The 13,782-nt window shown below is 48.0% G+C and overlaps 1 protein-coding gene across 5 annotated transcripts in view; it reads left to right on the top strand.

Annotated features, from left to right (window-relative positions):
• Window positions 1–13,782, top strand: part of LOC133137309 (phenylalanine--tRNA ligase, mitochondrial-like) — a 95,719-nt gene that overhangs the window by 43,105 nt on the left and 38,832 nt on the right. For all 5 annotated transcript variants that reach the window (XM_061255500.1, XM_061255499.1, XM_061255502.1 and 2 more), the window contains one exon: window positions 9,711–9,871. In XM_061255500.1, coding sequence (XP_061111484.1) covers window positions 9,711–9,871 — 161 coding nt within the window. The remainder of the gene's footprint in view (window positions 1–9,710; window positions 9,872–13,782) is intronic.

A 13,782-nucleotide genomic window follows, 5' to 3' on the forward strand; every position in this document is an offset into this window, starting at 1 on the left:
ATCTCTCTGATAAAACAGTGCATGTTTTTTAAAGATATTTAAGCAAGAGAAAACAGTTGCGCCTCAATTGTTCAAAATGTTACAATGTCATCACAAGCATTCTGACTTAGAACAGATATTCTGTCCTTCATATGCTATTTTTTTTATAGTATTTACTCCGGATTTCAGTGATGTCTACTCAGTTTTCTTTTTCGTACTAAGTAATCAGTACCAACTCAAATGATCAATTACATTTACTCAATTTTAATGTATATGTAACATGATTTCAAAAGCTTTAATATTTTTTAGTGTACAAATGTCACAGTAATACATCTTCTTTGTCTTAATAATGACATATCATTGGGTTCTACTGTATTCATGTGTCATTTTCTGCTATGAAATTATATGCACACAATGTGGAATATATTCAGTGAATTTATTTCTATAATAATCATTTGTAATATCACCACTGAGGTAGCAACATTACCATGTCACTCAAATGACTATCTGCAGTTGCTCTCCTCCCTGCTGAATCGCCCTGCACACCACACACCCTGCACTCCACACACCCTGCACACCACACACTCTGCACTCCACACACCCTGCACACCCTGCACTCCACACACACTGCACACCCTGCACACCACACTCCCTGCACACCCTGCACACCACACTCCCTGCACACCACACTCCCTGCACACCACACTCCCTGCACACCGCACACCCTGCTCACCACACACCCTGCACACCACACACCCTGCACACCCTGCACTCCACACACCCTGCACACCCTGCTCACCGCACACCCTGCACTCCACACACCCTGCTCACCACACGCCCTGCACACCACACGCCCTGCACACCCTGCACACCACACGCCCTGCACACCCTGCACACCACACTCCCTGCACACCCTGCACACCACACACCCTGCACACCACACGCCCTGCACACCCTGCACACCACACTCCCTGCACACCGCACACCCTGCTCACCACACACCCTGCACACCCTGCACTCCACACACCCTGCACACCCTGCTCACCGCACACCCTGCACTCCACACACCCTGCTCACCACACGCCCTGCACACCACACGCCCTACACACCCTGCACACCACACGCCCTGCACACCCTGCACACCACACGCCCTGCACACCCTGCCCTCCACACACCCTGCACACCACACGCCCTGCACACCCTGCACACCACACGCCCTGCACACCATACACCCTGCACACCCTGCACACCACACGCCCTGCACACCACACACCCTGCACACCCTGCTCACCGCACACCCTGCACTCCACACACCCTGCTCACCACACGCCCTGCACACACCCTGCACTCCACACACCCTGCACACCACACGCCCTGCACACCCTGCCCTCCACACGCCCTGCACACCCTGCACACCACACGCCCTGCACACCCTGCACTCCACACGCCCTGCACACCCTGCACACCACACGCCCTGCACACCCTGCACACCACACGCCCTGCACACCCTGCACACCACATGCCCTGCACACCATACACCCTGCACACCACACACCCTGCACTCCACACGCCCTGCACACCCTGCACACCACACGCCCTGCACACCCTGCACACCACACGCCCTGCACACCCTGCACACCCTGCACACCCTGCACACCACACGCCCTGCACACCATACACCTTGCACACCCTGCACACCACACGCCCTGCACACCATACACCCTGCACACCCTGCACTCCACACGCCCTGCACACCACACGCCCTGCACACCCGGCACACTGCCTGACTAATTTACTCTCCTCACTCACTGAATTCTGTGCAGAGCCCCTGGGAGAGGGTGGGTGACATTATCAGGGCCCTCATTAGTGAGTCCGCAGCCGTTACACTCTGATCGTTGGAAGGGCAGGGTACACTGGGATTTGGAGTAACACAAGGAACTCCAGGCCTTTGCTGGCACAGTGGCAGGGCTATGCTTCACGGTGGCATCCTGGCAAAAAGGTTCTATCTGCAGTCTGAGAGGTGTTCTGAGTTACTGAGTTTCAAAGATACCAAAGTGAATATGCCCCAAGCAGATACAACCTTTTACATGTTGAATTTTTTACTTCACAAATATACTGTCTTTAGTGCCCCATAAACAACATGTTTATGACACAAACTCATTTTTTGGAAAAAAAATGTCAGTTAGAATCATTCTAATTCAGCATGCCTATTGGGTGGGCCTCCCAGACGCCCTCCTCAGCCGAACGGCGAGCGTCGTGGCATGCCGATAAGGCAGCAGACACGGTGCTCACCTGGGAGGCCTTGGCCCTGCTTGTGCCGTGTGATTGGGTTCGGGAGGGCATTGATTGGTGCCGGCCTGCTGCTCTCCCAGTCCTCAGAGATGGAGGAATGAAGTGTCGGGTGACTGACAGGGAGCTGGTCGTGGTTAATCCCGGCCTGTGTTCTGCGTCCGTGGGTCAGAGGAGCTTTCTGCGGATAAAACGGCCTCTGTGTTCCTCGGCTCTTTAGAGACCTGGCCCAGGGGTTGCCACAAGAATGCCGGTTGGAGCACTGCCGCAAGACTTGCCAAAATCTTTAATCCCCGTCCCGAAATGTCAACGTCTATATCCGCAATCGAACACTGTTTGTTGTCAGCTCAGCATCATTGCAAAATGGAATTCCCCTGTGGGAAGGCGAGGGCTTAGAAACCTTTTCTCTTTTTCTTGTTTTTCTTCCATTTTTATTTCCTTTGGTGTAACTACTGCAGGTTCAAATAATTAGTGTTTCTGTGGTCAGTCTCTTCACTGCTTTTCTCCTGCCTGTCATGTTGGCCTAACTGATACAATTTGGATTGTGGACATTGCTTTTATTTCAACTATAATGATGGAAATGGAAGATCCATGTTGAGAAAGTAGATGTTTGCCCTGATATTTTGGTCCAATCCTATCACCTGTACTTGTACTGTACAATTCTTCAGCCAGGATGTAGAGCATGGTCTTTCCACCATTTTTTTTTTATAAATCAGCATTTCAAGAGGGGATTTAGTGTACAATTCCACAAACTGCAGGCTGCAGGTTTCACAGTAGAGGTCTTGGAGATCAAGAGACAACTATCTCTTCTTCCTGTGTGAAGAACAGAAGAAATGAACACGTGTGTATTGGCATGTTCTTGTGATTTCACACGGCTTGTGCCTCAGGCCCCAAAGGCAGTCAAACGTGGCGAACAGAACACATACGTAAAATGGCGTCTGCTTGCACTATGGGTGGGCCTAAAGCAGTTGGACAGATATCAATAAACCACGCTTCTTTCTTCTCAGGGCAAAGGTAGCCCTTGTTCTCCGCGTTGCTGCCTCGGATGGGTAATCCCCCCTGCTTTCTCCCGGGCAAAGGAAGGGGTGAAATCTACCTCTTTTCTCCGTGATTCCTGCTCCTTCCAGCACGTGTCGATTCACAGAGCGTGACGGCGATGGAACAGAAAACAGGGCTTGATTATTAATCAAACTGCATTATTCATCGACCCGCATTACTTATTCATTGTTTTTAATTCCACACAGAATGGCGGTGAGCTCTAGTATTTCTGTGAACATTCTGCTAATAGAGGTGGGGAGAAAGAACAGTAGCCATGGAAATATCACAGCTGCTGATTGTGACATGCCCGTGGAAATGGCAGTGGGTCGTGATTACTGTACAGTAAAAATATCTGTATTTGCTATACATCAGTAATGGTGCATGTACACAGGCTGCATTTATAGGCACACTCCGATTATTGGGGGAAATCAGTTCAAGCGAGTATGTATTAATTACTTACACATGGATATACATTACATGACATTATTGGCATTTGGGAGACGCTCTTATCCAGAGCGACATACAGTTGATTAGACTAAGCAGGTGTTAGGGAAAAGGGGAAGGATGAAGGCATCCGCATCACAGACTCCGAGACTGTTCTGTATAGGGAAGAACCACATTAGCGATCCCATCCTCGTTGCCAAACTGTTAGGGAAAAATGCCCTTTTTAACATTTCATAGGTGAGCATCGTCTGATGAAACAGATCCAGTAAAAAACAACAATAGCTATTCTTCAGTTTAACTTTCGTATTTATTTGCAAAGAAATGACAGAAAGTGAGAAAGCTTACCGGCTTTCTGATTTGCATCAGACACAGGAAGACTCTTATAGACACTTTTCCAGAAGGGGGGGCTTTACCAAAACAAAAAGACATGAAGCTGGCCACAAACATTTATCAGTATTTTGTCTTCTGAATACCCCTTGTTGACCTTGCTGTAAGACCAGAATGTACCAGCTGAGAAGCAGAGACATTAAGGTCAAAGGCTGTCTGTCTGCTGGAGACAGAGAAAGACTCATAATAAGCACTTAATTCAGAAAGTCGTCTAATAGTAATAAGGATTATCACTAAAAGGTTATTTGTAATCATGTGATTGTCTTTATGTTAACACACATTGTCAATTAAGAATAAATTAAGAAAATTACCCTTACACAGGAGAGACAATCCTCTCCTGGAGCAATGCAGGGTTAAGGGCCTTGCTCAAGGTCCCAACGGCTGTGCGGATCTTATTGTGGCTACACCAGGATTAGAACCACCGACCTTGCGTGTCCCAGTGAGGTGATTACTCCAATATGCACGTTTACGTGATCACCGTTCCTAAGTGAAACCAGTGTATACGACAGCCTTGCTTGTTTTCATTGGGCATCTTCTGCCTGGTCATGGCCAGTCTCAAGAACACACCAAACAATTGAAAGGGCAAAAATCCAGGTGTAGTAATCATGTTTTAGATACCTACTATATTAGGTATCTATTCGGCTTATTTTTTAGACCTATGAAGTCTTCTGCTGATGTAGCCTATCCACTTAGAAGTTTGACGTGTTTTGTGTTCAGAGATGCTCTTCTGCATGCCACTGTTGTAATGCCTGATTATTTGTGTTACTGTCACCTTCCTGTCAGCTTTGACCAGTCTGGCCCTTCTCTGACCTCTCACTAACAAGCTCTTTCTGCGTGCAGAACTGCTGCTCACTGGATGTTTTTGTTTTTTGCACAATTCTTTGCAAACTCTAGTGGCTGTTGACTGTTGTTGAAAATCCCAGGAGATCAGCAGTTTCTGAGATATTCAAACCACCCTGCCTGGCACCCACAATCATCCCATGGACAAGGTCACTTAGATCACATTTTTCCCCATTCTAATGATTGATGTGAACATTAACTGAAGCTCCTGACCCGTATCTGCATGATTATATAGATTGCACTGTTGCCACACGATTGGCTGATTAGGTAATCACATGAATAAGTAGGTGTACAGGTGTTTTTAATAAAGTGCTCAGTGTGTGTATCTATAACCAGGGCATCATGTTATGTCATGTTTAAAAAAGCCTAACTACGGATGGGAGTTGGAAACTAGCAATAGCTATAATCTCTGTATGCAGAACATCAGCTACATGAACCTGCTGTAAACTGGCAATAGCTATAATCTCTGTATGCAGAACATCAGCTACATGAACCTGGTGTAATCTGGCAATAGCTATAATCTCTGTATGCAGAACATCAGCTACATGAACCTGGTGTAAACTGGCAGTAATGATGCTGTGTCTCTTGGTATTGTCCCTACTCAAATAAACTAATTTATTATTATTAAATTAAAAAATAATAAATAATAATGCTCATAGTATTACTGTGCATGTAATTGCACCTATTATCTGACAAGGGTTTTGACGTCTCTCAGTTATACCCCCATTTGCACCTTGAATGTTTAGCATTCTGTTGGTTTCCACCAGCGCACAAGAGATTACCTATTATAGCTTTTTATATTGACGCTGAAGAGCTACTGGAAAACGTTTAGCCAGAATATGGACTAGACAAACAGAATGTGCCTTTCCGCTTATTACTCCCAGCCGAGTTAGATGGCATCACATAAATTCATGCTGTTTCCTACCTTCAACCACGCAGCTGATATTTGTTTTCAAACAAAGAAAACAGAAGAACAGAAACCACCAAACAGAAATGACAAAAGTCCAAGGAATTTGTAAGTCTGGGAAATGGCGAAGACATGAGGTAGAGGCTCGAGCTCTCCGCTGCAGCGATAGTAATAACGAGATCACTCCGATGGCGCACAGACAACTCAATCTGGAGACGTCCCAGGCTTCCTCTACTTCAGCCCCTCGCCATTTCATTACAAATTTGCCTTGAAGGAAGAGTTGCCCTGAGCCAATGCTGAGATTGGCATAGAGTCTATTAAAGGACTTTGGGCCAGATTTACGTGCACGAAGCTCGCGGTGCAAAATGCGGCCTGACGCGGTTGTGTTGGTGCAGTCGCGGTCTGCCTGAAATTAACGTCTCATTTTAAGAAGGCTGCAGCTCATTACGCAATCAGCGAATGGGACTGCCTACTAATCGCATTTCGCGAAAGAGATAGATCTTATTCATCGCAGTTAAAACTGGTGTTTAGTGCATTGAGTATCTTCTCTCATGAACTATTATGAACTATTAATAAATGGAGAAAAGTGGTGGATAAAGGAGTGCCTGTTTGTGCATGTGTGAGAGAGAAATGATGTGTGCAAGCTTGCTTGCCCCATTTGTATGTTTGTGCATGTGCATTATGCGTGTATATGTGCGTGTGCCCATTCAAGTGCTTTTGTATACAGTATGTATGGAAGCGTGTGAATGAGTTTGTGTGTGTTCATAAATGTGTGTGTGTGCATGTATGTGTACGTGCGCGCGTATGTGTGTGCGCGCGTGTGTCTGCGTGTGTGTGTGTCAGAGCTTGCTCGTCACATGCGCCTCGGTGGAAAAACCCCGGCTGTTTCACACCGGAGCTGTGGCCTCCCCCCCGATCCTGCCGTTTATTTCTGGAGCTGCTAACGAGCGGCTAATTGAAATGTCTTCCAGGCGGCGCTCTGCCGTGCCCGCGGGGGGCTCCCAGTGTGGCAGAGAGCCGGAGCCGTGTGGGGGGGGCCACGCCGAGCTCATGGAAACACGCCGGGCGCCGTGTGGGGTAGGCCACGCCGAGCTCATGGAAACACGCCGGGCCCATGTGGGGGGGGCACGCCGAGCTCATGGAAACACGCCGGGCGCCGTGTGGGGTAGGCCACGCCGAGCTCATGGAAACACGCCGGGCCCGTGTGGGGGGGGCACGCCGAGCTCATGGAAACACGCCGGGCCCGTGTGGGGGGGGCACGCCGAGCTCATGGAAACACGCCGGGCCCGTGTGGGGGGGGCACGCCAAGCTCATGGAAACACGCCGGGCCCGTGTGGGGGGGGCACGCCGAGCTCATGGAAACACGTTGGGCGCCGTGTGGGGGGGGCCACGCCGAGCTCATGGAAACACGCCGGGCCCGTGTGGGGGGGGCACGCCGAGCTCATGGAAACACACCGGGCCCGTGTGGGGGGGGCACGCCGAGCTCATGGAAACACGTTGGGCGCCGTGTGGGGGGGGCCACGCCGGGCGCCGTGTGGGGTGGGCCATGCCGAGCTCATGGAAACTCCGGGCGGCGCCGGGAAGTGACTCAGTTTCACACGCAGAGGGAGGCTGACGGTGAGACTGAGCCGGAAACAGGGAGAGCCAGCGCAGAGAGAGAGAGAGAGAGAGAGAGGGAGAGAGAGAGAGAGAGAGGGAGAGAGCAGGGGTGAGGGAGAAGGAGAGAGAGAGGGAGAGAGAAAGAGAGATAGTGAGAAATAGAGAGAGGAGGAGGAGAAGGAGGGAGAGACAGAGATAGAGAGAGGAGGAGGATAAGAGAGAGGGAGGGAGAGGGAGGAGGAAAAACAGAGAGGAGGTGGAAGAGGAGGAGGAGGAGAGGGTGGGAGAGCTAGAGAGAGGGAAGAGGAGGAGGAGAGGGAGAGGGGCTGGTATTAACAGTGAGCATGATGCGGCAAAAATACCGGCCGGCTCGTTACGCGAGACGCATTCCGTCAGGTGACGTGCCGATTGTCACTCCCACGCCTGTGCCTCCCTGCGATTGGCTGGCCGGCAGAGGGTGACATCACCACACTCTCAGAGAAGATGTCATGATGTCTTACATCATCAGTGCAAGCTGTGGATGGTGCGTCTTTTGGCCGGCTGGCGTTGGCACGGCCTGTGTTTGAGCGATCCAATCGGGTGGCTGCCTGCCATCTGCTCTTCAGCTGCAGCTCTGCATGCAGTCAGGGGAAGGGGGGCAGCCTGTGAGTCTCTCTGTTATTTAATAACGTCAGAAAGACACCCGACAACAGTGTGTGTGTGTGTGTGTGTGTGTGTGTGTGCCTGGGTGTATATCTGTGTATGTGTGTGTGTGTTGTAACTGTACAGGTTACTATAATAATGCAGTTAAATCTATTGTTCATTTCCAGCTTGTTTTCACACACAATTTCCACAGATATTTTAAGTCTTTGCTGCATGTTTTTGAGCAGTTGACAGGAGCCCCCACCTCTGTGATTCTCGCCTCACAGGCCCGTCTTGTACACAAATTATTTTTGGGGGGTGAGGTGGGTGTCTGAGCACAAACTCATCTCCCATCCACATACACACGCACACAAAATGTTCAGACTCCTGTCTGCCATAACATTATGGCCCATTAAAATGATTATAAATAAAATTTGCTACAGAACTACCATAATAAAGAAAAGTATTTTGTACCTCAATAAAAGGCAAGCGCAGCTGTTTCTTCTTTCTGTCCCTGTGCTCCGATAGCAAAGTCAATCCACTGAGCCCGTCATCTGTCATTCAAAAAACACCCCCCCCCCCCATTTTTATGTCACTGGTTTCATCTTGCTTGGAGAAAATAACTATAAATTCCTCAATGAGCAACTACAGCTATTCACAATAGCTCTCCATACAGGTCCATTGTATTTGACTCTCTCTAACTCTAGCTGTTAGTCTTTAGCTTGATGTACCGAACATGCATCAAGATAATGGCCCTCTCAAGGTTGATAAATAGATGCTTTGTTTGTCCGACTGAACGCTTTCTCCGCGTTTAGATTTCTCTCATCGAGCAACAAGTCGAGGTAGTTGTTTTCTCGTTTCAATCCTTTTTTCATTTCTCACTTTACCATTGTCATCTCAGATTGGTCCAGTGGCAATCGGGCAAATATCCAACAGAGTGATTAACTGCTGGTAGTTTCACAAAAGTCCACAGGTTGAAATGAAGGGCACGGCTGATCCTCTGTGAGAAAAGGAAGCAAAGTTTTGATTTATTAATGTATCTGAGGAACTCTCTGTGCTCTGACCCCGTGTTCTCTCCTCATTAGCATATAAAACAGATTTCCTCTCCCTTGTTCTAAAAAGCCCATCTTTCCACTCAATCTTCATTCCGTTCCCGGCCAGGCCTGTTAAAGTAAATAATATTTGCCATGATATATATAATTATCACCCTGCAGACTCCCAGACGTCCAGCCAAACTAAACTTTCCCCTTTATTCTTGCTCTGTGGAATCAGACCACACTGGGCAAACCAGACCGGCCTCTGTGACATCAGCCTCTCTTCTCATTGAATCCTCAGATCTGTTGATCACTGGATCATGCAGTATATAAGGGATCATGGAGTAGGACTAGGCCCTCCCTCTGTTGTCTTCACCCACTGATCAGTAGATCACTGACTAGATTAAATAGTTGTTTTTAGGTTTGTTTGTTCTGATCCCCTGTCTCACCAGACCACCAGATTACGAGATGAACTGCTAGAAGAGTGAAGGATTTTTCCTCTATTGTCCCATCTAACCAAATGACCAAATATAATTTAACCCGCTGACCCTGTCTCCCCGTTCCTCTGGCAGCCGGGGCTGAACACAAGATGGGCTGGGCTTTTGGGCTGGGCCTGGAGCGGCTGGCCATGGTTCTGTACGGGATCCCCGACATCCGGCTGTTCTGGAGCGAGGACGAACGCTTCCTCAAACAGTTCCTCCTGCCCCACATCGACCAGGCCGTCACCTTCCAGGTACCCCGCGCCGACACGAGGGGGTCGGAAGACACCGCCCCACGCTGCTATTAAATGTATTTCTCATTATATTTTTATATATTTATCATTCATTAATGTTCACCGTGTTGCTGTTTATTCAATTTCTGCAGGTGTCTAAAGGTGTCCGTGGAGGTACGCACGCACAGTTATCACATTTGTCTGAGCTAATTGAGTATTAAATCTAAACTGACGCGGCCGCCTCTCAGCTTGGGTCATAGCCTTATCTCTGCTCAGTATCTGATGTTTAATGGCAGCAATTTAGATTTTTTCAGCCGTGTTAAACAGCAGAGCTGAGAGCACCCAATAACTGATAGTGTGGACTGAAATAACCCCTGTGTGTTTTCATTGGCCTGCTGCCCACACTGCATTCAGAATCAGCCTGGAGTGAACCCAAAGGCCTGCAGTATCTGATTGGAAATTGGTGACCATTAAGTCGGCCCCATGTCCTATTGTTTTGTCCCGAATCTCATGTTACAGTAACATGGCAAGCAACATGGACGAAAAGTCCCTAGTACACAAAAAAAAGCAAGGTTCAAAAGAATATTCTGCAAATAACAATACAAAAAGAGAAGTATTATAAAGACATACAAAAACAAGCCTCAAAACTAAAATGCATACATTTGAAGCCCAAAACCTATTCTGACCTAAAATCTAACCAAAAAGTGCACAAAGTAAAGAACCGGCCCAAACACCGCTCAAAAGGCAACAAAAAAAAAGGAAAATGCCACTAAAACATCTGCACAAAATGGTAGAGTCAAGCTACCCAGAAGTCTGCTCAGAAGATGTCAAAGTTCCTCTCTTCTGCTGCAGCAGGGCTTAAATAGGGCTGCAGGGAGGTGGAGCCTATCAAGCAATTAGGAGCTTTAAGGGCAGAGCTCCACTGCAGGCAGAGGGAAAGACACAGAAAGCACAAGCTATCAAAACCTGGGGAGTCCTTCTCCCAGATTCCTGCTGTTTGACTCCCGGTGAAGATATGAAACTGCATTGCCTCTCTGACGGCCCTCTCTCTCTCTATCTCTCTCTATCTCTCTCTGTCTCTCTCTATCTCCCTCTGGCACATTATCACTCATTTTGAGCCCGTGTCTTCATCTCCTCCTCCTCTTCACTCCCTGCCACGGACATCAGTCTGAGTGATGTTTCAGTCTCATGTTCCTCTTGGCCTCTGAAGGATCTCTGCTAATGGCTTTGGCACAGTGTAGGCAGGGGGACCATTACCACTGCCCTGGTCTGGCACATTTTATTTTAAGGCAGATTTTTCTTGCATCATGAATTCTTTATTTGCCTGCGTAAATCTCGGCATCCTTTTCCGAGCCCAGGTCCGTAAATACCGCACAGAAAGCAGGTCCCAGCTGTGCCACCATGAACTCTGAAAAAGGCTTTGAGGCCTCCGTGCTTGACTGGTTATTGTTTACTTGGAATAGATCAGAATGTATTTGTTCTTTAATGCGCTGTGGCACCTGCAAGCTGGTCTATAAAAACAGGTTTGCGTGTGTGCGTGCATGTCTCCATCTGTCTGTGTATTTCTGCGTGTGTGCAGGTGTCTATCTGTCTATTTGTGTGTGTCTCTGTGTTTGTGTGCATCTGTGTGTGAATCAGTTGCTTTCATTACTATGAGAGCCCTTCAGTTAGGGTAACAGCAAACGCATTTCTCCTTAGTCATCCTCATCAGTATGAAGAAAGCAGAGAGACCTGCAGAGAGCTGCAAAGGGCCCATTGATGTAAAGGCCCCTCCTGAAAGCCTGACTGCACTCTGCTCTTATGCAGTGAGTCATTTATATTTACTCACAGCACTGGAGTTTCACAGAGCTTTCAGGGAGACAGAAATGGGGTTTAATTACACTAAATATTCAGTCTTGCCAGCAGTGGAATATTCAAATACAAGATGTGTGTTTGCATTCCTACTCTGTATACAGCATGTCGTGGCTCATTGTAAGAAATGCGCAGTAAAGCTTTTTTAATTTTGGGTTAATTTCTCTGTAGAATTCCAACAGCCAGATGATTTTATAATTCCTTCTGCCTTCCATGGGGAGGCATCCCAGGCAGGGTTGTCTGACTGCAGTTCAAGCATCAAGAGACCTGATGGTACCTTTGTGTCGTTGCAAACAATGAGTGGTATGATTGTTTTCGGAGACACTGTATCTTGGAAGGTAAAATTATAAATACATAAATAAATAAGTGATAGACAGACAGACAGACAGACAGACAGACAGACAGATAGATAGATAGAGGCTGGCTACGCCTTGATGGTGCACTTATGTGATTCTATCTTTGCCTTCAGCTCTAGTGGTGTTTGCATACCATGTTAAATGCATTTTGTAAATAGCTTTGGCTAAAAGCCTCCGTCAAATGAGTAAATTGTGAATTGATTGCTCGACGGCAAACCCTCTTAATGGTGTGTATAATTTGAAGATTTTTCCATTGCGTCCCTCTGTCAAGTTGTATCAGTTCATCCTGGAGTTGTGACCTTGCCCTGTCTTTATTAGCACTTGCAAGGTACCTGTCAACCCAGAAGTGTTCTGGCTACAGTGTAGAGATGACCACGGTTTGTAGGGAAGGCTTCAGTTGGTCAATACAAATCAATGGAATCAGCTTTAATCAGTTTGATTTAGTTTAGCATTATTCTGGTCTTTTCTAGTGTAGTACATTTGAGTGGGATAACACTGGACTTCAGGTCAGAGCTAGAATTCCAGCTATGCTCGAGGCTTTTGGACGGCCTCTGTCTTTGACGTGTCCGTATCCATTACGTGAGGATTGAATTTAATGCAGAGCGCATGCTACAGTGCATCGATCAGCTGTGTGCTGGGCTGCAGAGTGAGACACTTGTGTCAGGCCTTTTAGCGAGTGTGTGCTTCCAAAAGTCCAAAAGGCCCTCCTGAAAAAGAAGCAATTTTACAATTCGAATTCTCAGACAAACTGTAATATTAAAAAGTAGTAACAGTGTTGTTATTGACAATCTCACAGGCACACAGCTGACATGCTGTTCCTACTGCACATCAACGATCCTACTCCTCACCAATCAGTGCTTTCCCTCGTGACTAACAGCAATAATAAGGAAACCCCCTGCACTCAGAAAGGGCCTCTTCATGTCCGGAGATGTGGGCAGGAGGCTGAGTTTTGGGCTAGGATCCGCTCTTCCTGACCATCCTCTGTCCCTCCTCCTCCTCCTCCGCTTCCTGGATGTGGCAGAGAAGCAGGGCTCTCCTGCCTGCCCCCCTCCGCTTCCCAGATGGCCGAACCGGGGAGAGGCCGGTATCCGTGCGTACAGCCCGCCCGCACCGGTAACGGTGATGGGGCGTGACTGAGGCCCCTGCCCTGGGAGGCCCCTGTGTTTGCTCTGCCTACAGACTGGAAAGAAAGGCCCTGCGGAACCCCCCCTGGCCCTGTGTGCTTCCCCCACCCGTATGTTTGAGGAGGGACGGGCAGCGGGGTGAGGGGGGAGGGGAGCTGACTGTCACAGCCTTCCATTTGTTTCAGGTGTCTTAGATGCTCGCCCTCCAGGAGCTGCTTTCATTTTTCACTTTTCAAGCTGTGGAGCGCATCAAATTCCAGAAGCGCTCACCTAATCAATCCACAATCACAGCCCTGTAAAATATTGGCATCTAACTACATCTTTACACATTTATGTTTTCTTTAGTGGTGAAATTACTCCCTGACTATTTTAAAGGGGTGTTTTTTATAGCAAGGTAGTGAAAGCGGTGGTATTACTTTTGCTGTGTAATTGTCAGATTCTGACAGATAGCCCCATGGTAGAGCCTTGCATACGGTATACCCCTGACCTGCCTGACAGGGCTTCCATTCTCGCATGTACACTACAAGGCTTATCAGCTTCTTAGCCACTTGTTTCTGCTCAGAGGAGGTTAGCTAGAGGTGATGTGGACGTGTCTTGCGTT

Source organism: Conger conger, chromosome 9, assembly GCF_963514075.1.
Source record: "Conger conger chromosome 9, fConCon1.1, whole genome shotgun sequence".
NCBI lineage: Eukaryota > Metazoa > Chordata > Actinopteri > Anguilliformes > Congridae > Conger > Conger conger.